This window comes from Cynocephalus volans, chromosome 4 (genome assembly GCF_027409185.1).
Source record: "Cynocephalus volans isolate mCynVol1 chromosome 4, mCynVol1.pri, whole genome shotgun sequence".
Taxonomy (NCBI): domain Eukaryota; kingdom Metazoa; phylum Chordata; class Mammalia; order Dermoptera; family Cynocephalidae; genus Cynocephalus; species Cynocephalus volans.
In genome coordinates, this window is record NC_084463.1 from 88,795,495 (window position 1) to 88,822,510 (window position 27,016).

A 27,016-nucleotide genomic window follows, 5' to 3' on the forward strand; every position below is an offset into this window, starting at 1 on the left:
GTCACTCCCGCTACTTGTCTTGAAGTTATCTTGTTCTCCTGGCCTTGTACCTCATTCATTCATTCATTCAAGGAGGTAAAATTACATGATCCCTCAGTGTAGGTTCCATAGCTCCTTGTTTCTCTCTTGAAGTCCATACAGGTTGTTGCATGTATCAATAGTTCATTCTTTTTTTTTTTGTCTGTTTTGTGACCGGCACTCAGCCAGTGAGTGCTCCGGCCATTCCTATATAGGATCCGAACCCGCGGCAGGAGCGTCGCTGCGCTCCCAGTGCCACACTCTCCCGAGTGCACCACGGGCTCGGCCCAATAGTTCATTCTTTATTGCTGAGTAGTATTACATGGTATGGATGTACCAGGGTTTGTTCAACCATTCACTTATTGAATGGGATTTGGTTTTGGGGTTTTTTGTTTGATTGATTTTTTTTTTAGGTTTTTTTTTTCTTTTTTTTTGCTATTAGGAATAAAGTTTCTATGAACATTTGTGTACTGGTTTTTGTGTGAACATAAGTTTACATTTCTCTGGGATAAACACTCAAGAGTGAGATTGCTAACATTGTATGGCAAGTGTGTGTTTAGTTTTATAAGAAACTGCCAAAGTATTTTCCAGAGTGGCTGTACCCTTTTACATTGCCATTATCAATGTTTGAAAAGATAGTTTTTCTGTATCTTTTCCAACATACCGTATTATCGCTACTTTTATTTTAGCTGTTCTCATAGGTTTGTAGTGATATTTCATTGTAGTTCAATTTGCATTTCCCTAATGGGTAATGATGAACATCTTTTTATGTGCCTTTTTTGCCATCCACATCTCCTTTACCTACTTCATAATGGAATTTTTTTTTAAGTGTTGAGTTTTAGAGTTTGGGGGCTTTTTTTTTTTTTTTCTTTTAATATATCAAGATATAAGGCTTTTGGCAGAGAGGTGATTTGCAAATATTTTCTTTCACTTTCCAGCTCATCTTTTCATCTTCTATTAAGAGGGTCTGTTGCAGAATGAGGTTCTTAATTTTCATGAAGGTCAATTTATCAGGTTTTCTTTTATGGACTGTGTCTTTGGTATCATGACTGTTAACTCATCACCTAGCCCTAGGTCCTGAAGATGATCTCCTGTTTCTTCCCCCAAAAGTTTTATAGTATTATATTTTACATTTAAATCTATGATCCATTTTTGAATTAATTTTTATAGATGATGTGTTTAGGTTGAGTTCTTTTTTTTTTTTTTTTGCCTAGGGATGTCCAATTTTTCCAGCATCCTTTGTTGAAAAGACTATTCTTCCTCCATTGAGTTGTTTTGCATCAGTAATCAATATATTTTAAATTTGACTTTCATGAAAGCCATGGTCCATGCTCTCACAGAGCTCACAGTCTCCAGAGGGAAACATCAACAATCACAGCACCTGAGGTCACAGGGGAAGCTGCATCTCAGTGACCAGCCACCTGTCCACTTACCTGCACCCACACCCCTGTGGCTGAGTGCCTGAGTCCCTGAAGCCTATTTTCAGACCTTCCCTGATTTTTATTCTCTAGCATCAGTTTAGAACACTCAGGTCCAACTAATTGCTTTGGAACAATGGCCCCTGAACTATGCTCCCAGGTTTTCACCCTAGATCTCTGCTCCCAGCCCAGCAAGTCAACTAGACTTTCATTTTAGGTCTACTTCAGTCTTGGCCATCCAATACTTCCTGCAATGCTGTATTCCAATATATGAGACCCACTGTTTCTCCTCATTTTTGTTTGGGGTTTCCTACCCAGACCAAGTATATCAGGATGAAGTAAAGCAGAGAGCTGTGCATTCTGCTGTGTGTTGGTCCTGTACAGGCAACCAGTCAGGTACATCCTGATTCTAGATTAAGGGGACGGTAGACAGAAGAAAGGTTAGACTGACAGCCTACTCCATTTGAGCTAATTGGTCCTCAGTATATAAAATATAAATTAATAACAATAATAATAGCAACAACAATACTCTATTATGTGGCCTAAACTGTCTGAAGTGTTGGTCTGCATAGCTAAATGGGTTAGCCACAGAATTGCTCCACTCTCCCCATCTGAGGATTTGTTGGGCACTGATCACAGTTAGCTCTGCTTAACCATTATGGCCTGAACTCCGAATTGAAGTCTTTGAAGAAAACTCATTCTTGCAAAAACAACTAGTATAGGTCCTAGTATGGAGGAGTTTCTCTTCTATGGTGACAGCGTCTGCTAGAAACAAGAAATAATTTTTTCTTGCTGTGCTAATAGCTGAAAATATGATTCATCAATTAAGGACTGAAAACACTGGCCTCTTTCATAACTCCAAATGCTTAGGATGTTAATCAACCAGAGTCATCCTATTTCTGTGGCAGACCTGGCATATAGTCAAGACCTAAGAGAAAAAATTCTAAGCATGACCTGTTAGCATTGAAGAACGTTCTCCTTTTATAAGATTTATCCATTAATAAAGTGCTCCTGCCTTGGAATGTGTGCTAATTAGTCATAAAAGGAAGACATAATCCCTGTTAAGGCAATGCTAGCTGCTGTAACACATAAGCTCTGAAATATTAATAGCTTAACAAAATTAAAATGTGCTTTTTGCTCACTTAAGTGGGTGTTCCCACTCAGTCGTTGGTTCTGTTCTAAGTAGGATTTAAGAAACCTGAGATCCTTCTATCTCAGAGCTCCTTCATCTTCACTGCGTGGCTCCCAAGATTGTTGATTTGGGGGAAAGAGCACAGAGGATGGCAACTGGGTGTTTTTATGAGTCAGGCCTGCAAATAGCTAAGATTATTTCTGCTCACATTTCATTGACTAGAACCTGGTCTCATGGCCACACTTAACTCCAAGGGTGCCTGGGGAATGTAATAAAACTCTGTGCCCAGGGGGAAGAGAAACAGGTTTGGTGAATACCCTGTAGTGCTGCTATAGTCCTTGAAGTCACTTCATGTCAGTGGTCTAGAACCAGATATGCAATTTGCAAAATATCTGGTGATCTTCTAGGGTAAATTGTCCAGTATAGCCTAGCTTGCTGAACATGACGGTGATGAAAATGAGAGTAGGGCTATTGATGCAGCAAAGAGTTCCTGACCAGCCGATGGGCTCACCATCAAACTTTGTGCAGTTGTCTTGCTTCTTTAAATCTGTTTATAAGTGGGTGTATTAATTGGTGAAATCCTTCCTTCATCATTGAAATAAATTAATGATAAGTGGGCATTAGCTCGATTCTCATATCTTTACCCAGAATTAATGCACTGTCCATGAGTTAAGCAATTCTTTGCCTAGAGAGAAATATAGTGTAGTGGCTGCAAATGCAGACTGAATTACACCTAGTTTCAAATTTTGTCATATATTAGCCGCAATTAATTAAGACTCTTTAATTGCAAGTAATAGAGACAAACTTGAGGTAGGTGATACTAAAAAGGAGAATTCGTTGTAAGGGTATAGGTGTATCTTATAGAATTCAGGAGTATAAATACAGCTAGTGCTCAAGAAGGGAAGAAGGGCTGGCTGGTTGGCTCAGTTGGTCAGAGCACAGCCTTGTAACACCAAGGTCAAGGGTTTGGATTCCTGTACCAGCCAGCCACTGCCCCCCCCTCCAAAAAAAAATCAAGAAGGGATGGAATTTAGGAGCTGGAAGGCCGTCATGACTGTCTCTTATCTCTGCTTCTCTGTTTGCAGCTTCATTTTCATTTTCTCTGACTCCTACACTCCTCCAAACAAATTATTGGAATTTGCCTTCTCAAGCCTGTCAAGTCTATGTGTTTCAGCCACAAGCAGTGACTTGCAGTCTCTAAATGCCAATTTCAGATTTCCAGAAGAAAGACTCATGATTGGCTCAGGTGGCTAATACTAGGGCACTTCAAATAGTTCATGGAAAGATTTATATTATCCATTGATTTTATTTTTTTCACAGATATTTTGAAGTACTCTCATATGTTCATCACTGGTCTCAATCAATAATGACAAGACAGGTGAGGTTCTGTCCAAAAACAGCTCCCAGAGGCCAGCTCCTATAGATGTGGGCTCAGTTCCTCAAGGAGAGAGACAGAGACAAAGACAGAGAGAGAGAGAGAGAGAGAGGGAAGAACTCTATTAACGAATGTCTTACCTCTGTGAACCTCAGTTTTCTCATCTGTAAAATGGAAATAATGTTCCCTAATCCAAAGGGTTATTCTGAGGATAAATGAAATGATGTATATGAAGTCTAGCATAGTACTTGGCACAAAGAAGATATTCAATAAATAATGAATGGATGGATGGATGTAAATACATCACTCCTTTTATCAGCGGCTGAAAGCTCAAGAGAAAAAGTTGGGTAAATAGGTAGAAGTTCTAATATGAAAGTTATTGGGTTTCAGATTTATACAACTGCATTTTTCATGCTGCAGTCCTGAAAACCTGAGATTGTTATGGACAGACAATGCAAATTCTAGGGTCATGAACCCAAATATAGATTTGCAGACTTGCCAAATTCCACATCTGAGCTTTTAAACAAGAATTTATGAAAGTGCAAACACACCTATTATACAAAAGGAAACCGTTATTGCTACTCATATGACTTAATGTACAATGGGCCAAAGCAGATGGAGCTTTTATAAAAACAATTCATTCCCAGGCTCCCAGCCTGCCACTTAGTTGGAAGTTCCTGTCCAGAGGCAGTCTTTAATGCCATGTTTGTTACTCTGATCTTCCATGCAAGCAAAACAAGTAGAGGCGGAACTCCACCAAACCCTACGCTGACCCCTATTTGGCTAACACTGTAGACAGCCTAGGTTTCCCTTGGTATCATTTAATACAGTATGAGAGAAGCCTACGGAAAACTAAGAGCTGGATCCTCCAAAGCTATCAAAGCCTTGTTCACAGATATTTTTGAGTTATTTCTGCAGTATTTTCATAGTCATCATGGAGTATCAATGTGGAAAACATATTCTTCCCCCAAAATATCCACTATTCTTCTCTTCCATGAGAGGAACAGCTCCAGAGTTCACTTCCCAAACCCTAACAGGAAGATGGCAACCACACAAATGCCTTTATTGCTATTCCAATGCCCAAAGAGCTAGAGGTACCACTGTCGCTCACCCTGCACTCTTGCCATCAATCTCCCCCATAAAAGGCCCCCATCACATCACTGATACAATTGCCACAGCTTGAAATTAATATATAAATGAAGGAGGAGATATTACAGAATTCCAAATGATATATTTGGATATTCGCCTCTCAAAGCTTAGTTCCCTTCCCCTTGAGAATGGGCTAAACTTAGTGACTCACTTCCAAAGAATAGATTATGGAAAGGGAAAAATGTAACTTTGCAGCAGAGAAACCTGGCACACAACACCTTAAGCAAGTGATTAAGGTTAACACCACCAGTGATGAGTCATGATATCATGTGCACCTGATATGAGGGGATGGGAAGGGCACCTCACCTCTCTGTTATTGTCCTCCAAAACCTATAACCAATATTCTAAGCATGAGGGAAACTTTAGTCATACCCAAATTGAGGTACATTCTACAAAATACCTGACTAGTACTCTTGAAAACTGCCAATGTCATCAAAAACAAAGACTGAGAACATGTTACATGTCAGAGAAGACTAAAGAGACATGATGACTAAATGCAATTGAGTATCCTGGATGGAATTCTGAAACAGGAAAAGGGTATACTATTGGAAAAATCGGTGAAATCTGAATGCAGTCTGTAGGTTAGTTAGTGATATTTTACTCATGTTAATTCCTTGGTTTTGACAAATACACCATAGTTATATATGGTATTAACATTAGAGAAAGTTGGGTGAAGAATATATGGGAAATCTCTGTACTATCCTGTAAATGTAAACTCATTCTAAAATAAAAAGATTTTAAACAAGAATGCTATTCCAGATGAAGATATTCCATACAAATAACCACAGTTAAATTTCCTTCTTCAGTTTATTCTTGGGTCAGCAATCTGCGTTTATCACTATGTCAGCCTCTTGATTGAAAGATGTCCCAGGGGCCGGCCCCATGGTTCACTCGGGAGAGTGCGGCGCTGGTAACTCCAAGGCCTGGGTTCAGATCCTATATAGGGATGGCAGGTGCGCTCACTGGCTGAGCGTGGTGCAGACCACACCGTGCCAAGGGTTGTGATCCCCTTACCAGTCAAAAAAAAAAAAAAAGAAAGATGTCCTAAAAATACTGACTTAAACTTCTGGAATGATTAGAAAGGTGTTACAAGTTGTTATGAGTAGTAATATTTCAGAGAACTTATAGAGTCTTTTCCATGAGGTTCTAAGACTGTCCTTTGTTGAAAACACAAATTCTAGCCTGTAGCTAGAAGTAGCATCATCGATCAGCATCTTCTCAGGATCAAAATTTCAAAGCTATTTTCAACTTTTGGACAGTCATCTACAAACAACGTTTTCTGGAACCAGAACCTTTGAAATTACGACAGTGTTGAATACAGCTAAGATTTGGTGTAAGAATCAGGGAGGCTTAGAATAGAGGTTTCTCATTCTCACCTTATCCTCCCCAGAATTTTTGAGGTTTTAGAAAGTAAAGCTTTAGTTTCAAAAGCTATTTTTGCTTTGCAGAAACTGAAAGCTTGTCACACCAGCTAAAACAAAAGTTCGAGTTTCTTCAGGCCAAAGTAATATAAACTGTGTCAACACTGCTTAGCTCATGCTCATCAGTAGCTGTGATTGCTTGTCGATGACATCTTTGGAATTTCGAGGATACAATCTGTGGGTGACACGGTTTTTACAGACATACCTTTGATGCTTTTGGTACTCCAATGAAACATGTCCAAAACAGGCATAACCTTGGACATCAGTATAACACAGCAGCTGGAGTTAGCCACTAACTGCTGACTTAATGTTTCCCTCATTATTATAATTACTGCCACAATCATGATGGTGACTCATGTGATTATTCAATTCATAACACTAAATAAAAATGACATTATTGATAGTTACACAATAACTGTCCAAACAGAAAGCACTGATTGAATAGATGCACTTTTTTAAATCAATGCTGTTTACTTGGGTAACACACTTTTCAAAATATGGAATTTATAGAAGGTAGAGGTCTTTGGAGAGGAGTCAAGATTTGGGAACTCACTTGCTTGAAGCACAGACCAAGACCTTGAGTGGCATGGGAGTTCTGAGAAGAAAGATGGACTAAGCAAAGCTTGGAGGGTGCGGTGTCATATGAACTCGGCCCTGAGAATGTTTATGATTTGGACATCGGTGAGGAAAGGATGCTCCAGCAGGAGGTAACTGCTTAGACAAAAGCAAGGGAGAGTGAGGCGAGAGCACTTCTGGGAGACCTAGAGCAGCAATCCTCAGTTACAAAAAATGGGAGAAGCCAGCATCAGTGCATTCCCGGTGTTCCTGCCTCAGGGAAGAAACTCCAGGAAATTCATTTTTCAACATACCATTTCCAGATGAATCTAAATTTCAGACATCTTGAAAGATAACTATGAAATCGTTAATGCCAAAACAAGGAAAGGGGTATACTATGTTTCTTATTCTGCATCTTCTGCCTATTTCTAAGGCATCTACTACCTTGGACTGCCAATAATAAAAGCTAAAGCTATGACAAAACCAATAAAAAGGAATAAAATATGACTTGTTTATACATTATTTACCATTTATTTATACATACCACTTATTTATACATTTATTTATACATGTATTTTACCCATACACACATATTTGTTCACTTTTAAACTCCCTGTCTCCAAAGCAGTATTGTGTAATTTACTCCAAGAAATAAACAAGCTGTAATCCCACTGTGATAGATAAATCTAGATTAAATATGTCCAGTGTTAAAATTTGGTTTTAGTCTTTCTTCCTAGGCTTTCATATATCCTAAACAACAAGTAATTCTTTTACACTCTTAAAGATCACTGTTGTCCATGATTTTTCTGCATAGAAAACCTGCATTACCTTCCATTATGGCGACCACGGTTTTAGAGTTAACAGGCATTACATGCTCATTTTTTCTGCTTTACCAATTTTATCATTTGGTTGATTTTGCAGGTTGGGACTCACCATGTACTGGCCCTATGAGCTAAGCAGGCTTATGATTAAATGGGCTTTGGGCTCCCTAAGGAACTTTGACTGCCTGGAAAAGGCTATGTGGTCCAGGATCCCAGACACTGTTGGGACATCTGGGGCAGATAAATCCAGGGGTTTTCATATGTCTGTGTAATGGTTCACCACTAACAGTAGTGCGTCAAAAGGAGCCATGCCTGAGCATGGATTATTAAATGTGATTCAAACATGAGGCATATTCATAGGAAAACTTAATTCAGAACTATTCTTCCTTTACTCAGTAATCCTTCTTAATGCCCTGGTATTGTGATAAAGTATTAATGAAATTAAATCCTAACACCTCCAAATTAGACAATATCATTCACTTTCTTCCTAAGGATTTATAAATTGATCCAAGCTTGCTTGGGTGACACCTCTACACAAAAGGAGAGACAGACAGGTAGTTACAGAGCTGTGGCTTTTCTAGCTCAGGTGTGTCATCCAATTAGGTAGCATTCTTTCCTTTGGCTAAAATTTTCACTCAGAGGGATTGTCTCGGGTTCATGAGCTACATCTAGATGCCTGTGCTCAGAGTTGCCTCATCTCTGGACTTTGGCTATTACCCACTGCTCTTGTCAGTTCTTCCTTTTACTAAATTCTCTATTCCCTCTAGTCCCCTTTCTACCACACACCCAACCATCATTTAGAGTGAAGAAAAGTAAAATAGATTAATTATACCAAAAGTCAGAGAATAGGGGTATCTGGACAAATGATTTTTCCAGTTAACTCAGGGTTAAATGGATCTTTTGAGGCTATCACCTCTGGTGGAAAATGAATTAATCCACTCTTTTATTTTTGTCTTGCAGTGACTGACAGTCAGTAAACTGAAAATGAATCTTCACTTTTGCAGACCTGTGACTACAAGCGTAGGAGGGAAAAAAGATTAGCAGAATGCAATTGAATCCAGACTTACCACATAATTATTTTCTCGCTGGCTTTGATATTAGCTTATTTTGGTAGTGTGTCTATTTCTTCAGTGTTTCCAATGCTGAAAAAAATTACATATGTGGGCTTCTAAGTATTGATTGATATTTTAGCTGACTGAAAACTAGATCAATGGGCTCCACTGGCTCACCACAAAGCTTTGCCTTTGAGCCTGTCCTGTTCCCAAAAGTCCTGTCAATGAAGTTTCAGAAGACCAGTTTACCAAATGTGTGCATGATGCATGACTATGAGCAAGAGCTAATATATTGGATAACAAAGTCAATGTCATAAAGATTGCAAGAAGCTGAAAGCATGAGATGAAATGAACAAAATTACCGTTAAAAGGAATGAAAGAACAGAGAGTATTTAGATTTGAAGTTTTCAATAATCTCAAAAAAATCAATTGTTCAAATAGACAATGGCCTCATTATCAGTTTACCTGACCTTTGGATTTCCATTAATAGCAACTCAATGTAGCCAGCAGTATGACAGAGCTGTTACACATCTGAAGTGATATGAGCTTGCATTACTAGAGTTTTGATGGATTAGGGTAGGTAACGGTGCCTCTGTAATTCCTTATCAGTCCATATCTGGAGTTGGTGATCAAGCAGGTAGACAAGAACATCTTCTATTAAAAGAATGCCTTGCTCTTGCTCTACAATTTTATAGTCTGGATTTCCATGGGTATTTGTCCCGAACAGCTAGTCCCTTTTTAATATGATGTTTGCTGAGAACACATTAGCATGTTTTACGTCTAAATTGCACTGCTTCTCTTATTAAACAAACAAACAAACCAACAAAAAAACCAGGGCTCAGCCCACCCGGAGACCCAGGACATGGAGAAGGGGACTGGACCCACCTCCCAAAACCAGGCACCCCACGCCAGTTCCTCAGGGCCTGCCCTGGGACCTGGACTATGGAGCTGGTGACTGGACCCCCTCCCACATCCAGGCACACTGTGCCAGCACCTCGGGGCCCACCCAGGGACCAGGGGCATGGAGAAGGGGACTGGAACCCCCTCGCACAACCAGGCACACCATGCCAGCACCTCGGGTCCCATCCGGGGATCTGGAGTATTGAGAAGGGGACCAGACCCCCCTCCCACAACCAGGAACACTGCACCAGCGCCTTGGGGCCTACTCAGGGACCAAGGGTAAGGAGCTGGGGACTGGACTCCCCTCCCACAACCAGGCACCCCTTGTCAGCACCATGGGGCCTGCCCTGGGAGCCAGGGCATGGAGAAGGGACCAGACCCCCCTCACAGAGCCAGGCACACCTTGCCAGCACATCGGGTTCCATGTGGGGATTTGGGGCATGAAGAAGGGGACTGGACCCTCTCCCACAACCAGGCACACTGTGCCATTGCCTTGGGACCCACTTGGGGACCGGGAATTGGAACCAGGGATTGGACACTCTCCACAACCAGGCACACTCCCAGCACCACGAAGCAGGCCAAAAATATCTCCTCCATGTGAGTGGCCCACCTCAGCCACCACGATAACTATGGCTGCAGTGAAGGCAGCTAGATGCCACAACCACCACACAGATGGTCTGCCAGCCACTGGAGTGAGTTGACACAAGGAGAGTCACCAGCAGAGATAAGGAAAGGAGGAGGATGTCTGTCTCCACAGAGCCCATTTCAGTGACGGAAGAGACATCTGCTCTATGATAGTATCATGCCTCTCAGCATTGGACAGATCATTTGGGCAACAAATCAACAGAGTAACCATTACTCTTTCAGAGGGAGAGAAGAAATCTAGGGTGATTAGAGGGGGGTGGGGGAGGGAAAGGGGGATAGGGTGGGATTGGACAAGGGGCATAAAGAATTATTACAATTTGTAACACTATATATGCTAGTAATACTGATTTGATCAACATATCTCAATGTTGAACCCCCAAAATATGTATAATCAATTTTGATTCAATAAGAATTAAAAAAAAAAAAACCCACCCAGGGCTCTTATTAGAAAAGCATGACTGTTAACTAATATAAGTGTAACCAGTTTACTGAATACGCTGAACTCAATGGAACACAGCAGGAAACGCCCAGCTTACGCTTCACTGCCTTGGGTTATGCTTCCTCGGGCAGATCTCAAAACTTCCATATTACTTTGAGGCAATGAAAGTTTAGTGAGGTACAATTTAAAGCTTCAATCTCCACACTCATTTCCAAGATTTTTCTCCCAAGCTCGAGCCTGTTTCACATGAAGTTGGGACTCCCCGGGGAGGGGCTGGGAGGAGTACGGTCTGTTGCTTCCTTCCTCTTCTCCCTCAAGCTGATAATTCTGGTCCCGACCTGGTTGGAGGAGGAAAGGGGGCAACTGTGGATTGAATTGTAACCCCCAAACCCAGAACCTGTGATTATGAACTTATTTGGAGAAGAGGATCTTTGCAGATGTAATTAAGTTAAAGATTTTGAGTTGAGATTATCCTGAACACCCAAGTGAGCCCTAAATCCAATGACATGTCCTAATAAGAAACACACAGGGGAGAGACACACAGGGAAGAGGAAGAGGCACTGTGACCATGGAGATGGAGTGCCTTGATGCCAGGGGACACAGAGTCATCAGAAGCTGGGCCAGCCAGGGAACAGATGGTCCCCTACAACCTTTGGAGGGAGAGCAGCCCTGCTGACTTTGGACTTGTGGCCTCCAGAATAGTGAGGGAACAAATTTCTGATGTTTTAAGCCGCCAAGTTTATAGTAATTTGGCAGCCCTAGGAAATTCATAGAAGGGGCCAAGGGGCAAAAAGCCTTTTCATTTAGATTATGCTTTTTGTAGTTCTCTCACGGCTGCCGACACCCTCCACGTGGCAAGTGTGCCATCAGATGCAACAGCAGGTTTTCTTGGAAGCCCTTACAAGGGCCTGATTTCTGTGAAGAGCTCCCTGGCTGACCTTGTGACCTCTCAGTCCCCGGCTATGTTGATAAAACCCACTCTCACTGTCCCTTACTGCCACAATCTTCTTCCCCAAACAGGTCCCCTCATGGGTGCCACACCCTCAAATGGCTTAGGCTCAGCCACTTTCCATGGCATCCCCTTGGCCTCCAAGAATCTCCAGTCACCCTGGACACTGTGGAGAGTGGAGGTCGCCTCACAAGCATCTGACCTCTTTTCCCTCCACCATCACTGACTACTCCAGGCAGCCTCAGCCTTCGGAACCTCCCACCTCAGGCGCTTCAGGAGCTGCCTCATGGTGCTCCGCTCTGGGGTCACTGAGTGGGACAGCTCGCTAAGCTAAGCACCTGGCCAGAGACGGTGACACTAGTCCGCCCTCTCACACAGCCTTCCTCTCCATGTGCAATCCCTTGGAGGCGTCTTTCGTTGTCCAACAAGTCTTCTCATCCTTGGGCTCTAGTCTTCTGCTAACGGGGTGGTGGTGGGGAGAGCTGAAGGATTTTCTTGGCCACTCCTGAGAGCACTGGAGGCCATGTCTGGTGGCTCCTCGGTTTCTTTACGGAATGGGGAATACCACCTGTTGACCTTCGTGAGGGGCTTTAGCTGAAGTCCTGACATAGTAAGAAAAAACCCATTCAGTATCCTGTCATACCTGGTATACAGTAGTAAGTAAGATTTAAGAAATGCAAATATATTGTTCCAATTTGATAGCTCCAATGTGATAGCTCATCTATTCACAATCATTTCTTATTCTGTCCAGGATTTTCATCTTCTCAGCTTAGTTACAGCTTGTTGGGACTTGTGATTAGATTTAAAAAGTCCCTAACTTAGAGTCTGTCGATTGCCATGACCTTTCTCTGTGATAGCGCCAGTGCTCAGCATCTGGATTATTTATCCATCGGTCTCTCACTTTCATCTTATAAAAGAGAAAAAGTCTTTCTGTAACATGAGGCTTGGTAAAAGCTGAAAAATAAGGCTGCCAAGTACAATCATCCTGTTTTAATCATAAGGAATGGGTTTCTTCCTCAAGGGAGAGGGTGTCTCTGTTTCATTAGGTATCCCACCACTGCAAGTTTGCCGAGTCTTCTCACATCCAGAAAACCCTTCCCAGGAAGCAAGGTTTCTATTCTTGGCACCATCTCTGATTTATCATAAAGCCTAGATGATCTGTAAGGTCCCTTCCAAGTTTAGAATTATGTAATTTCATATACTCCGTAATTACCAGGAGTTTTAGAGAGCTTCCCACTCTACTTTAATACTTCTGATCATAAAGAAACCCCAATCCTCTGCCTCATCTCTGTCACAGACATCTTGTTAAAGCAAATGTTTTTTAAAGGTATATGGCAGGGTATCTCAGCTGGGTAGGAGCTCAGATTTGAATGCATATCTTTGGAATTACACAGCTTCCTCCAGAGGTCCTCTGTATGTTCTAGGCAGACAAACATCTTAAATGGGACAAGGACATTTAATAGCTGTCTGGGCACATTGCCTTGGGGCCTCATGAAGAGAAACTTAAGCCTAGTTACAATTTACTGACATATATGCCTATTAAACTGGTGGGCCTACTGAAGTTTGAATGCAGGGGGAGAATGATTTTCCTCCAGAAAAAAACTTACTAAATAAAGAATGTTCACAGCATAGACTAGAATTAGAAGCAGGGAATGAAGAAAACAGAAGTTCAGAATACAGTATGGGTTGTTCTGGAGTCCACTTGGCCTGGTCTTCCCCCAGGACCATGCATGTGCTCTGGGAAGAAGAGCGATGAAACGACTGAATCCACAGAGGCTCATGCCATTCTTCTGGGGACCTGCCCTCCTCCAAGGCGGTTGTAAATCTGCAGGACCCATGCTGCAAGGAGTTCTCGCCCTTCACTTCTACCTTTCCCTGCCACAGCAGGAGAGAAAAAGTGGGGAACCACAGAAATGCAGAGACAGGTAGAAACAGCAAAGAGTTTCAAGCAAAACTGTCTAAGAAAGCAGCCACCCAGAGGGATTCAGAAGTTACAGTGGTCAGTGCCACAAGTGGGGATTTGAGGAGAGACTCAGCAGTGCTGGAGACTGGAACAGGTGGCCAGAGCCCCAGTGAGCAGAAGAGCCACAGCCATAGCTCAGATTGTGTATAAAGCCTGATTCTCTGCTAGGTGGACTCCCAGATATGCACAAAGTTGGGGTGAGCTGAGATCCTGGTATTTGATGGGGAGCAGGGGCTCAGGTAGTGGTAGCACTAGCAAACTAAAGGCCAGTGTTGCGGGTGAACTTACTTGCAATGTGAAATAGGTGGGGCCCAGGGGACATTCTCAAAATTCCCATTTTAATAGAACCTGACATAGTAAATGGTGTGTGTGTGCGCATGTGTGTGTGTGTTCATTCCATGATAATTTAAATACAGCTAAACTCAATGAACATTCAGTCTCTACCTCTGGGCATTACTTGCCTTGAGATCTGCCAATATTTTACACTGAGCGTATGAAAGCTGGGCCTTTGCAAATTCAGTTAAGTATAATGAAACCAATGTTTATTCAGCAATTATTACATGCCCAGAACTGTTCTGTGGGAATACAGAGAAAGTATTGAAATAGTAATACTTCATATTTATTGAATATTTACTATGTGCCAGGTATTTAATCTTCACAACCACCTTATGAGCTACATACAATTGTTATCATCCTCATTTTATAGATAAGAAAGCTGAGCTTCAGAAAGATCAGGTAAATCCCCCAGAATCACACAACTAGTAAGTGGCAGAGCTGGGATCCAAATCCAGACGTATCTGACTCCAAAGACAAAGTTCTTAGCAATTAGGTACAAAGACCTCGACACTTATATTGGCAAAAATCTGAGATGACAACCTGAAGTGGCAACCTGGGTTGATATCCTTTATTTTATTCTGCAAATTAAAGCATTAAATAATGTGTTGATGGAGCCTGAGTCTCAAAACCTGCTTTCAAACAGTAGTGACAAGACCGTAAAAAATAAAAACCAATAAATAAGTAAAGTGTGTAGCTAGTTATGATGCCTGAAAAGCAAAAAGTTGTCTCTCTGGTCTGTATCACTTGTATGCTGATTAATCAGTCTCCACTTTTACCTTCTGTAAGCCAATCTTTTAGATTTGATACCAAGCCCAAAGTCTAAGCTAAAGAGAACTAAATCCACTTGCTCTTAGAAGCATGAATATTCCTAATAATAAGATATCTGTGGTGAACAATTGGTATGACCTGGAGGGAGAAACATTGGCCTTTTGGTCAGAATCCACGTTGAGTTCCACAGAAGGGATGAATGCCTGCTCTGTGGGATGCCTGATGACACAGGTGACACCCATCACAGCAATAAACTACACAAGCTGAAGCTCAAAACGTGTGAAATTACAGAGGAAACAAATCACTTTTCTTTGGGCGAAGGTTCAGGAGTCAGGCAAATGGATTTGAGGCTGATTATGAGCTGAGAGGAGGAGTCGAGCAGCTCAAGCTTGTGAGAAGGGAAAACAAAAACTAACTGAAGTGATAAAGAGCTAAAGAGAACCCAAGGTCACCAGGAGTAGCCTGTGTCATCACCTTACCAATTACACATAGAAAAAACATGCTTTAAAAAAAACTTCAAGTGAAAAGAAACCAAACTCTAATGAAAACCTCAGGATTCCTCCAGATTGCTGTTGATTTTTGTCCCTTTAAGAAATAAGACTGTCAACAGGGAAAACTCTTTTTTTTTTTTAACATTATGGAAGTGCAGGGGGACTGTTGCAAAGTCAATTAGGAAACTCAAGGATATGCTCATTACAGTTTAACAAGCTCGGAGCCCGTGAAGGAGCCAGTTAAGCAGCCGGTGGCAGGGTCAGCTGGTCCAGGGGATGCTGAATGGGCCAGATGGGCAAATCACACCATGGACAAAGAGCCCTCCCCTTATCCCGCTGGGCCACTGCCCTGACCTCCAAACAAACACTAAGGGCACAAATTTGTTCCCCTTATCAGCTGCTTAGCTCAGCAGCTGCTGCCATGATTTCTGTTTCCATGTCCTGCCTTTTTCCAACAGTTGCCTTTTTGTCTAACTTTTGTGTAAAGAAGGAGGAGGCTGAGGGGCCCGGAGCACAATGGAGAAATGGCGGGGTGGCAGTCAGAGGACTGAGTGCTTGAATAGAGTGTTTCAAGAGGGGCAGAAAATAGATTTCTTAAACCACCTCTGGGAAATCTGGAGGCCCAGAAAATACACAAAAATTACTGGATATTAGTTCCCTCCCTGGTCACTCTGGTCAAGAACAACATTTTTGTTTTGGAACTCCTATTGCAGGGAGGAAGGGAGGCATGTATAAAATGGATTATCAATTGTTTGTGCCTAAACCAGCCATGAAAATAGGGGTGGCCTATAGTCCAGGCTAGGATCGGAATGTTGAGAGTTAGCAGAAGGACTCAATGAGAAGCAGGCAGGGAGTCTGATGAGACATGTGGTATATTGTACCCTCCTATCTGGGAGCCATTATGTTTGATGCCATAATTACTTAAATAGAAGACTAACTGAGTTTATAAACAAAAATTTCAAACTGTTTTTGTGATAAAAGTATGCAGGCATAACTGAGCCTGGTGGGCTACCTCAGTTAGAAAAGTGGTTATTTAGAAAGATATTCTTTTCTTGTTATAATTAGGTATTATAAGATTATGACCATGCAACAGATAAATAGAGAAATAGGGTGCAATACAATAGGAAAGTACGAAACGTGTTCTTTTGCTACCCAAGAAAATTGCTGTTTTCTTTCTCCTTGTGGTATTTTCAGAATGTCAAAGAACTTTTCATTCTCACTTAATAAATAGAAAAATGGAAGTCAAGAAGCCAGGTTATAATGGGACAGGAAAAGGGTGGCAGGGAGGTGGGGAGAGAGATCACAGGAGACAGAGAACCAGTGACCAGGGAACAGTTCCAAAGGAGGGGGCTCCAAGGGATGGGATGCAGAGGCTTCGTGGCCCCGCTCTCTCCTCTACATCCTTTTCTCACTCAGCCCCTTCTATGCCACTCTTCCTCCCTATTCAGGTCAATCAAGCTCACGTCAGTAGGCATTTATTGCACACAGCCCTTCTATGCTTGGTGTCATGGAGGACAAAAGGCTGAAGTGTGACGATGAGCGTGGTGACTGGAGATCAGAGGACCACTGGCCTTTTAGTGCCTGCCATGCACCAGGCCTGGCTGAGCACCTCACATGTGTGAGCCCTGATTGTCCTGGGACCACTGTGGCATCTGGAGCCTGGGTTTGAATTCTGGCCGACTTCCAGGAAGTTAGTTAACTTCTCTGGGTTTTGTTTCCTCATTTGTAAAATGGGGGTTGAGAAGACAGCCCACCAGGTGTATCTCAACAACAGGAATATAATATGAAGAATGATTTCACAAGTGCTAGGGGGCTGAGAAGGAAGGAAATACTGAGGCAACCACAGGTAGAAACCATAGGAAGCAGCTCCTCTCTCTTAGGCTGGAGGATCAAAGGGTAGACGCTGGGACCATCAGAGACCAGTCATGTGGAGCAACAGACTCGCTGCTAAGTCTGCAGGGATCTGGCAAGGATGGATCTAGGGTATGGAAGGACGCTGGAGGGTGAAGCTGGGTGAGGGGCTATTGCTAGGAGGATTTGAAAGGAACCAATATCAACTAACACAAAGGAGGAAATATCCCCTCTTCAGCCTTCAATCTCCCCCTAGTGCCTCCTATTGGCAGAAATGAACAGAAAACCTGCTGCCAAAGAAGAACTGGTTTGCAGGGTCCAAACTCCAGCCATAAACCAGAGTACAGAAAGGTAGAACTGGAGCTAAGAAAAATACCTTAATAATCAGCTCAGTATTTCACAGAAAAATTGTGAGATTAAATGAGTCAGTATTTATAAAGTGCTTAGAACTGTGCCTGGCATGGAGTAAGGGTATTATAAAGTGCTTTAAAACAGTTATTTAATCCATTCATCTGCCAAAAGCCAATGTGGGAAGTAATATTAGTTAGGATCTCAGTTTTATCCATGAAGATGGTGAGGCTTAAAGAGGCCACATCAAATGTTCAAGGTCACACAAGCTAATCACTGGTAGAGTCTGGACAGTCCAAATCCAAAGCTTTTTACCTCTATGAGCCCCTTTGAGACTCAGAGAAAACAGGCCCATAAGTAAATCCCTTCACAGAGAGACAGACTGTAAAAGCGCAAGAGGAAAGATACAAATTGTAGAGTTTGGGGATCACGAGGAAGGGAGGGCAAGCACTGGCTGGGAATCTGGGAAGACTTGCTGGAAGAGATAGTGTTGGAGCAGAGTTGTGAAGGAAGGACAGGGCGCAGGAAAATGCTTGCATAAAGACCCAAAGTGCAGGGCATGTATGACATGCAAAAAAAGGAAGTTAATGTTTTTCACCATTCTCCTTTGGTGTAAAAAAGTAACAGAGTTGAGATGTCTATAGATATCACTAGAAGCAATACAAATTAAAGAGTTCTTCTGGAGCAACTATGAACATAAATTCTGTGCAGAATACTATCAATAAATTTGTGAAGTGGTAAGATTAGCTGAAAAATAATAAACTTTTAACCTACTTTTTAAAACCCATAAGTAGGGTCATTAAAATCTGCTTTCAGAAGATAAACGATCTTGTTTCAAGATAGCTGACTGCTATAGTTTGAATGTCCCCTCCAAAGCTCATGTTGAAAGTTGATCCCAATGTAACATTATTAAGAGGGTGGGAAGTCCCACCACGGTATTTGCTGTGGTCTGAATGTTTGTCCCCTACAAAGTTTATGTGGAAGCTTGATCCCCAATGTGGCAGTATTGAGAGGTGGGGCCTTTAAAAGGTGATTGGATCATGAGGGCTCTTTCCTCATGAATAAATTAATCCATTCATGGGTGAATGGATTACCACAGAAGTGGCACTACTGATTTTTGCTGTTGTTGTTTGTTTGTTTGGCAGCTGGCCAGCACTAGCAGTTTTATAAGGAGAGCAAGTGAGCACGTTAACACACTCAGTCCGTCTCATCATGTGATGCTCTTCACTGCCATGGGTCTCTGCAGAGAGTCCCCCCACCACCACCCCCAGAAAGAAGGCCCTTACCAGATGCATCCCCTGGACCTTGGAATTCTCAGCCTCCAGAACTGTAAGGAATAAATTTTGTTTCTTTATCCATTACCCAGTTGCAGATATTCTGTTATAAGCATCATAAAACTAAGACACTGACTAAACTAAATTCTAATTTGAAGCTACCTGATGCCTTTTTAACAATGTACTAAATTTGGTTTCAATTAAGTCCACTTCTTAGAAGGTTATGAACAAATTTGATTCATATCAATTTTATTTAATTTAACAAACTGCGTGCATTCTTAATGCCAGACACTGTCCCAGGTACTGGAAATGCAAAGAATTGTAAATGGTGGTTCCACTCCATAAGGAACTCACAATCTAGTAGAGTAAAAAGTAGATAAGCAAATCTCTGTAATCACAATGGAAAAGCAAAGGTACTAAGTGCTCCTGGAATACGGAACCTCTGGCCAGGGGGATGGAATGCGATTACTTCCCTGCCCCCCTGAGAAGGATCATTACAACGACAGAAGAAGTCAGTAAATGGGCCGTGAAGGGAGAAGGGCCAAGACAAATCATGGAGACTCATCAGTTTTACCTAGTGCTGTACCAGATCACAAAGCTGGCTGGCTAAAGAAGTCAGAGTTGTACGGAGTTGGAAGAAGTTCTGGAATGTTTCCATGGTTCTGAATCTGGTTTCTGAAATCCTATTTTTAGCTCTAAAAGTAAGGAAGTTGCCATGAAACCACAGATGGAAACCCCACATGCCAATAATAATACCTAACACTTTCTGAGCACCTACTACATGCCAAATACTTTAATATAAAATGAGTATTATATCTAGACTTCCAGCTACTAGTCCCCAGGAGTCATTCTCCCCTTCTTCCTTTCAGTAATAGCCACCATCCTCACCCCCCACCCCCACCCTGGGCTTTAGTAGAGCACATCATGCTTTTTCAGCTAGAGACAATATTTTCCAGCCTTCCTTGTAGTTTGATGTGACCGTGTGACTTAGTTTTTACCATTGGAATCTGAGTAGAAGTTGATGTGCACAATTCCCATGTCTCTTCCCTAAAAGAGAACAGCTTGCCTCCTTTCCTCTCTCCTCCTTCCCACGGGCTGGAAGGCTGGCGTGGTATTAGTGCTTCCGTGTAGAATGGCAACACCTAAACAAGAGCACAGCAACGAGAAAGACATAGCCCTTGCACAACTCTGTGGAACTGAAAAGCCACCACCTCTTACTATTGCCTTCTGTGCTGCACCTGGTAGACCTGCCATTAACACCTTTTACTGTGGCCAAAGAACAAATGCAAGGAAAAGAGAAATGATATTGTTAGAATTATGCCTGGGTTAAGGGAATATAGAACATAGGTGAGGACATGCCAGAGGCTCTTGTATGTAAATGGTACAAGCTTTAGTGAATTGATGTTATAAAAATTACATTTGCTTGTTTGGAAACTTTTGTTATTTACCACATGGTTTCTCGCTGAGTTTCAAAGGACCGAGGTTACCTCCAGGTGAGGGAAAGGTCATCATACTGAGCAAGGGCAGACCCATTCAACAGACAGTTTCAGATGATCTGCTGTGTGCTAGATACCAAAGATGGAAATGCAAACACAATCTCTGACCAACAGATTTGTAGACTGGTGAGAAGATGTGCAAATATAAAAACAGTGCTGAAAGGAATTAGTTAATACTCTTGGTTGCAGACAAGAAAAACTCTGACTCAAACTGGTTTAAGGCAGAAAAAGGCCTATGTGAATATACAGTCCAAGAGTAAACCTGACTTGAGGCATTTAAACCCTACTGAATGAGAATCTCCATGGGTGGGGCCTGGAAGTCTGTATTTTTGCCTTCACCCCTATACACCCATCAGGTAGTTTTGATTCTGTTTCGGAAAACACTGTTTTATATAGATCATTCAAGCTGCAAATTGGAGATTAGATCAAAGAGGGGAGAGACTGAAGGAGGAGACAATCATTGCTGAGGAGATTAGGGAATCCTGAACCCAGGCAGGAGCAGCTTTGAGCACATTATGCACCATGATACCTGCGTTTTACTTAGAGCAAGGCTAACATGCTAGCGGGGTGAGCTTTGAATGGAAGTCAGTAGAGGACCATTCCGTCTGTCTGGCAGTCAGTCTGAGGGTTCACAATCCTTATGAAAATGACTGTCAGTTCCCTTCAATCATCCGATAACTATTTATTGTGTAACTACAAACCAGGCACTGTGCTAGGGAGTGAGGACACACAGGTTTACAGGCAAAGAGCCTCTCCTCATGAAGCTTACATTCTAGGGGAGAAATAGACAATAAACAATCAGAAAAACAAGCTAATTACTGACTGTGTTAAGTTCCATGAAAGGAAAAACTCCTTCACTATATAGTCCCTAGTGCAGGCCAACACTGAATGGAATAGAGGAAAAGCATTATGACAATGTGGTGGAGACCTGAGAGATGCGAATGAGGCATACTGGAGAATGAGCATTCCAAGTACAGGCAGCAAGTGCAAAGGCCCTGGGGTGGGAGGGAGCTGAGTGGGATGCAGAAACAGAGAGGAGTGCATAGGGCTAGAGCTCAGTGAGAAGGGAGAGCATGGAATAGAATAAGGTTGAAGAAGTTGGCAGGAGCCAGGCTGTGGGATAACCTCCAGCCCCCAAAAGAGATTTGATTTTATTCCACACACAATGAAATGTTTGCTTTAAGAGGAATCTCCAGACTATTGCGTGGAGAAAGTGTAAAATTAAGCTCAGGGCTAGATGAACTCCGAGATCCAGGTCTGGCCCCAATAATCCATGGCAGACTCCCTGGGGTCCCTAGGAGTCCTCTTATTAGCTGCAGACCCTGTATCAACGACGTCCAATAGAACTTTCTGCAAAGAGGGAAATGTTCTATATCTGTGTACAAGTGGCTCTTGAACACTCGAAATGTGGCTAGTGTGACTGAGAAGCTGCATTTTTAATTTTATTGTATGTTAACTAATTTATTTAAGTTTATATAACCACATGTGGCTAATGGCTATTGCACTGGACAGAGCCAAGCAGCACAAGCACTGGATGCCTGAGGGTTTCTTCTCCCAATCCTGAAGCCAGGGCCTTCTCCAAACGTTGGGAGGGTAAGAGGGTATGCTGATTGCTAAACGCTATCCCTCCCTGAGCGTTCCGTCCTGTCAAGATGGAGCGTCTCAAGGCGGCCTTCTGAGCTTCATCTCGCCACCGGAGAAGCACGTGCACGCGGTTCCGATGCGCCCACGCGCGTCCTCAGGGGACTCCGGGCACTGCGAACAAAGGTTTCGGGACCGCTCTTTCCAGAACGCACCAGCCCCGCGAGCTCGCGGCCGCCGGCGCGGTCCAGCCCTCGGCAGGGGACGGAGGACCCACCGACCGCAGCACCGAGCCCCGCCTGCCCCGCAGCGTGACCGCGGCGACATCGGCTCCCGGGGCAGCGCAGGTGGGCCGGGGGAGGAGGGGCCGAGACAAGCCACCAGGCGGGATTGAGGGTGCGGGACCCCTCGCTGCGCAGCCGTCTCTGCTCCGCCGGGATGCGGGCGGGGGTGGCGCGGCTGTCGCCCGCACCGGGTCTGCTTCCTGGGCTTGCTTTCGCTTTGCCTGGCTCTGGGCGAGGCCTGGAGCACCGCAAGCAGAGAGAGCCGAGCAGGTGGCTGCCTAGGAGGGCGGGGGCTGGCCCCTTTAACCCTTCGGGAGCCCCTGCCCTCTCTCTCCCCGAGGACGCGTCCCCGGCTCAGGCCGGGTGCCCTGCTGCGCGAGTGGGTCCGGGCTGGCTGGAAGGCGCCCCTGACCTTGGTTTCTCCCCGTGCCAGGTCTGCGCTAAGACCATGGGCGCCGCGCTGGGCACGGGCGCGCGGCTGGCTCTCCTGCCGGGCCGGGCCTGCGGCGCCCTCCCGCGCTGGGCACCCTCCGTGCCCGCCCGAGGCTGCCACTCCAAGCCCGGCCCGGCGCGCCCTGTACCCCTAAAGAAGCGCGGATACGATGTCACCAGGAACCCGCATCTCAACAAGGTAACGGTGCCAGGGGGTAGGATAGCCCGAGCTGCGTCTGTGGCCGGCGGGGAAGAGCGCCCCGCCCCCGGGCCTGGGAAGGCTCCTCCTGGGCGCCCTTCCAGCGGTTTCGGTTTTGCCCTGCAGGGGCTTGGAGTAACTTGGTGTGGCTCTCTCTCCCCCACCCCCTGCCCTTTCTGGGTGGAGAGAGGTGACCAGTAATGCAGGGAGCCTAATTTCTTCCGCAATAACAATACAGACCGGGTTAAGGTCTTCATGGTCAACCCATCTGGGGTCAAATCACCCCTCGAGGTTTACTAATTCTGTTGCTCCTGTTAACCTCTGTGAGTTCAAGTTTCCTTATCTGTAGAAGAGATATAATTGTTTTAGGAATGTTGTGAGATTTAAAGAGAAAATGAAAGTAGAGTTCTTAGCACAATACCTGGCACCCAGTGAGAGAATAAGTGTCATCTAAGGTGATTATTATTATTCTGGGGAAAAGATTAATTTGAGGGAGGGACAGGAAAGTCTAGAATTATACAACTTTCAGATCTTGAAGGGGCAACAGAGATCCTAGTTCAAACTTCTTCTTTTACAGAAAACAATACAAAGGGAACTTGCCCAAGCTCACCGGCTGGTTAGTGCTGGCTCTGCCACTGGAATCCAGAGCTTCAATGCTTTGGTCAAGTTCAGCCCACTGCTAATGCTGTGTATTAACCTAAGAGCACAGACATTTGTTCCTGGGAATAGAGTTTTGTAACTTTGGTTCAGAGGATTGGATTGAGAGAGAGAGAAGAAAGAGACCTAGATTTGAGATGTTTCCCTCCCTTTCACCTCCCCAAATTAACTTGGGCATCTCATTTAGCTCCTCTGAGGCTCAACTTTCTCCAATCTAAAATGGATATTATGATAGACCCACCATTCCTACCTCATTTGGTTATTGCAACAATCAGATGAATCAATGAATTTGAAATTGTATTTTAAACTATATTAAATGCTAAATAAGTAAGCAATTACTGCAAAATAAAAATTTTACTAATTGCTTTTACTCAGGATTGTGAAATTTAAGTGAGGCAATCTGTGCAGAAAGGCATTTTTGAGGAGTAGAAGCACTATTTAATGCTAAGTATTGTGATTGTTTCCTGCAGAGTTAATACAAGAAGCTAAGGAAAAAATCTTTCTCACAATCTCTACCTATCACACTAACCTCCTGCTTCCCCCAAAGACACCTTAAATTCTTTGTACACTACTACTTTCCAAAGTATTTAAGGTGTTCGCATCACTTTGAATCACTTTGGTAGTGTTAGAAAATGCAAGCTGGCTTAAGCAAACAAAGGGCTCCTTTAACTAAAGAAACCTAGAATAAGGGTTGCAGGCGCGGCTTGACCCAGAAGTCCAGCCCCAGCATTCCTATCCATGCAGATTCTCTCTGACTCTCTGCTCAGCCTCTGCAATGTCAATTCCATTCAGTGGAGTCTTTCACGTCAGTACTGTCACAGTCCCCCATCTCCTGTTCTCACTCCACACCATCCAGGAATAGAGAGACACTTTCTTCTGGTAGCTCCCAAGATAGATAAAGGACACTTTCTCTAAAATCTGAGAAAGTGAATCCTTCTGTCTTACAGACTCTGATTGGATTATCCTCCCATTTCCCAAACCAATCCCCAGTAATCTAAGCTAGTCTGAGCCTACCACTGGAGTTAAAGATAGGGTTTAAGGTTGGGCCACCCACACCAACTGGCTTAGAATAAAGGGGATGTGTTTCCCCCCAGTAAATCTAGACACTGTCATCAGAAGGAGGAGGGGTGGATTCTGAAAAGCAAAACAATAAATTCCCACTACAGGCTCCAATCATTTTGACAATAATTGCCTTAGAAGGATTGGCATATTACCAACCAGCACTTATTGCTTTGTGAATAGTTAAGAAAATAAAGAAAAGGCTCTGCTATGGTTTGGATGTTTGTTCTCACCAAAACTCATGTTGAAATTTGGTCTCCAATGCAGCCAAATTTTAACCCTAGGTTTTGGTCTCCTAAAAGCACTTTTTCCTGTTGTAAATTTCTTCCTCCCAAGTCATATAAATGGGACATTATCCATAAATCTAGAGGGACCTCACCTATTCATGATGGTAAACAACATTTTTCATACATTCCTGAAGTCAGCTGAGGCTGGTCTGGGGTGAGGAGGGTTCTAGGGCGATCTGAGAGAGCCCGTTGGCGTCCTTCACTCACTTACCCTTGGGGAGAGAGGGAAGTGATGGAAGGAGCAGCACTGCCTGTTGCTTCTGTGGGTGCCCTGCTCTTCCCACTGGAGGGCCACCCTCTAGCTGTCCTGCTGGCCTCCAGTGCTCAGAAAGTCTCCAGGGAAGGCCTGAGGTGCAGCGCTTTCCATCAGCAGATGGGAGGATTGTGCTGATGTTAAACAGAACAATGAGGGTAGAGCTGAGGAAGAAAAGAAAAGCAGCTTTCAAAGGGGCTCCAGTGCTGTGCTTACTGGGCAGGTCTGTGGGTGGATTTTTTTTTTTCCTGCTGGAATGTAAGCTCTTCCAGGGCAGGGACTGGAAGAGTGGTCAGCACGGAGTAGTTCCTGAAAGATCTAGCAAGGGCATGAACTTGAAAATTAACATGCAATTCTTGGAATGTGTTCAATTGATTTGCATCCCACTTTTGACAGATCAGGAGAGGCATTTAAGATGAAGTTTGAGGGGAAAAGGTGGTCAGGAGGTGGAATTGTCCAGACTATGGGTCACAAACTACGGGACATGAAATTAGCTTAGTGGGTCTACCAGCAAGTTTGTTTATTTAAAGAAATGGATTAGAATAGAATAGAAAAATAGCAAATGCATTGAGTTAGTAAAATTAGTGTTTTACCAGGTCACGATGTAAAATGCCTATTTTTACATTCTTGAAGTCAGTTGATGCCGTGGATTGTAGTTTTTAAAAAGTCTTTGAAAACCATTGTTCTCATCTAGCATCCTCATTTTCAGAAGAAAAGACAGGCCAGGAAAGTCAAGTGACTCCACAGAGATTATCAGTGGTGGTAGAAGTGGGCAGAGGCAGCCCACCTCCTGAATTTCAGACAACTGCATAGCAATGACAATTCACGTCTGCTTTGGCTGATTTAGGCCTATTCCTGATGGTGACAGAATTGGTACTAGATTCCAAGTTCCCTCTAAGAGTCTAAATTTTCTAAATGATACAAATTCACCAATACGTTAACTTCTATTTCCTTTTTTTATAAGTAATATTCTGTTTCTTCTGAAATTTACATCATGACCTCTTCTACTGTCCATGTAAATTGTGACAACAAAGTAAATTTTTGACATTAGCCATGTTTTACCCACACATTAAATAGGCAACTATCAACCCCATGTAACAGGGGTATCTTCATAGGCAGATATCATCGCCATTCTAGAATGTAGCAAGTGCACCATCAACATGTTTCTGGCCTCAGCTTACCTATAGCCTCTTTCAGGAAGGGCTATCCTATCCCTCACTCCCCAAACTAGATTTGAGTCCCTTCTCAATTGTCTTTTCCACACCTTTACCAACCTTTTCCACACTGTGTTTCCTTTTGGCGCTGGGCTCACTATTGTATTGGCTGACTAGTTTGTCTTCCACTCTATACTCAGAGCACCATGAGGACAGAGACTCTGTCTTGTCACATGACATTCTCTCTAACTTGAGATGCTGAACAACTGTTTGCTCTTTAAATTATCTTGATCATGACATAGCCCCTTTTCTCTCAACATTATTACTTTTAATGCCACTCTCTACAGTTAGCCCAATGCTCTGGTTGTCTAAATAAAAAACCTTTACACGGTCCATTTTGGGGGAAATACACCTATTTGACCCCAATCTTCCCAGGCTTCCGTGCATTTCACTGAGGGGGTATGTTATTTCCCAGAGTGCATCAGCTTCCCCCTTTGACTCACACAACAGTGATTTTTGCTATAAAATCCCACTGGGGCTTCACCAGCTTCTCTGCAGTGTTTTGATCTCCTGAGCTTGATGTTCGGGGAAAGAATTAATGAAAAGGGTGCTTAGTCAAATCACTGGTTGTGGACCAGCTCATGTCATGCAGTGGGGCCTCAGACACAGCAAGGCACTGCAGGAGATGGCTTTCCCACGTGGACCAGCT

The 27,016-nt window shown here is 43.4% G+C and overlaps 1 protein-coding gene across 2 annotated transcripts in view; it reads left to right on the plus strand.

Annotated features, from left to right (window-relative positions):
- Positions 1-22,178: 22,178 nt before the first annotated feature.
- The window catches only part of ME3 (malic enzyme 3), a 184,156-nt gene continuing 179,318 nt past the window's right edge, over positions 22,179-27,016 (plus strand). For both annotated transcript variants that reach the window (XM_063093197.1, XM_063093198.1), the window contains exons 1-2: positions 22,179-22,329; positions 22,700-22,897. In XM_063093197.1, the coding sequence (XP_062949267.1) occupies positions 22,715-22,897 (183 nt within the window). In that variant the 5' untranslated portion in view covers positions 22,179-22,329; positions 22,700-22,714. The remainder of the gene's footprint in view (positions 22,330-22,699; positions 22,898-27,016) is intronic.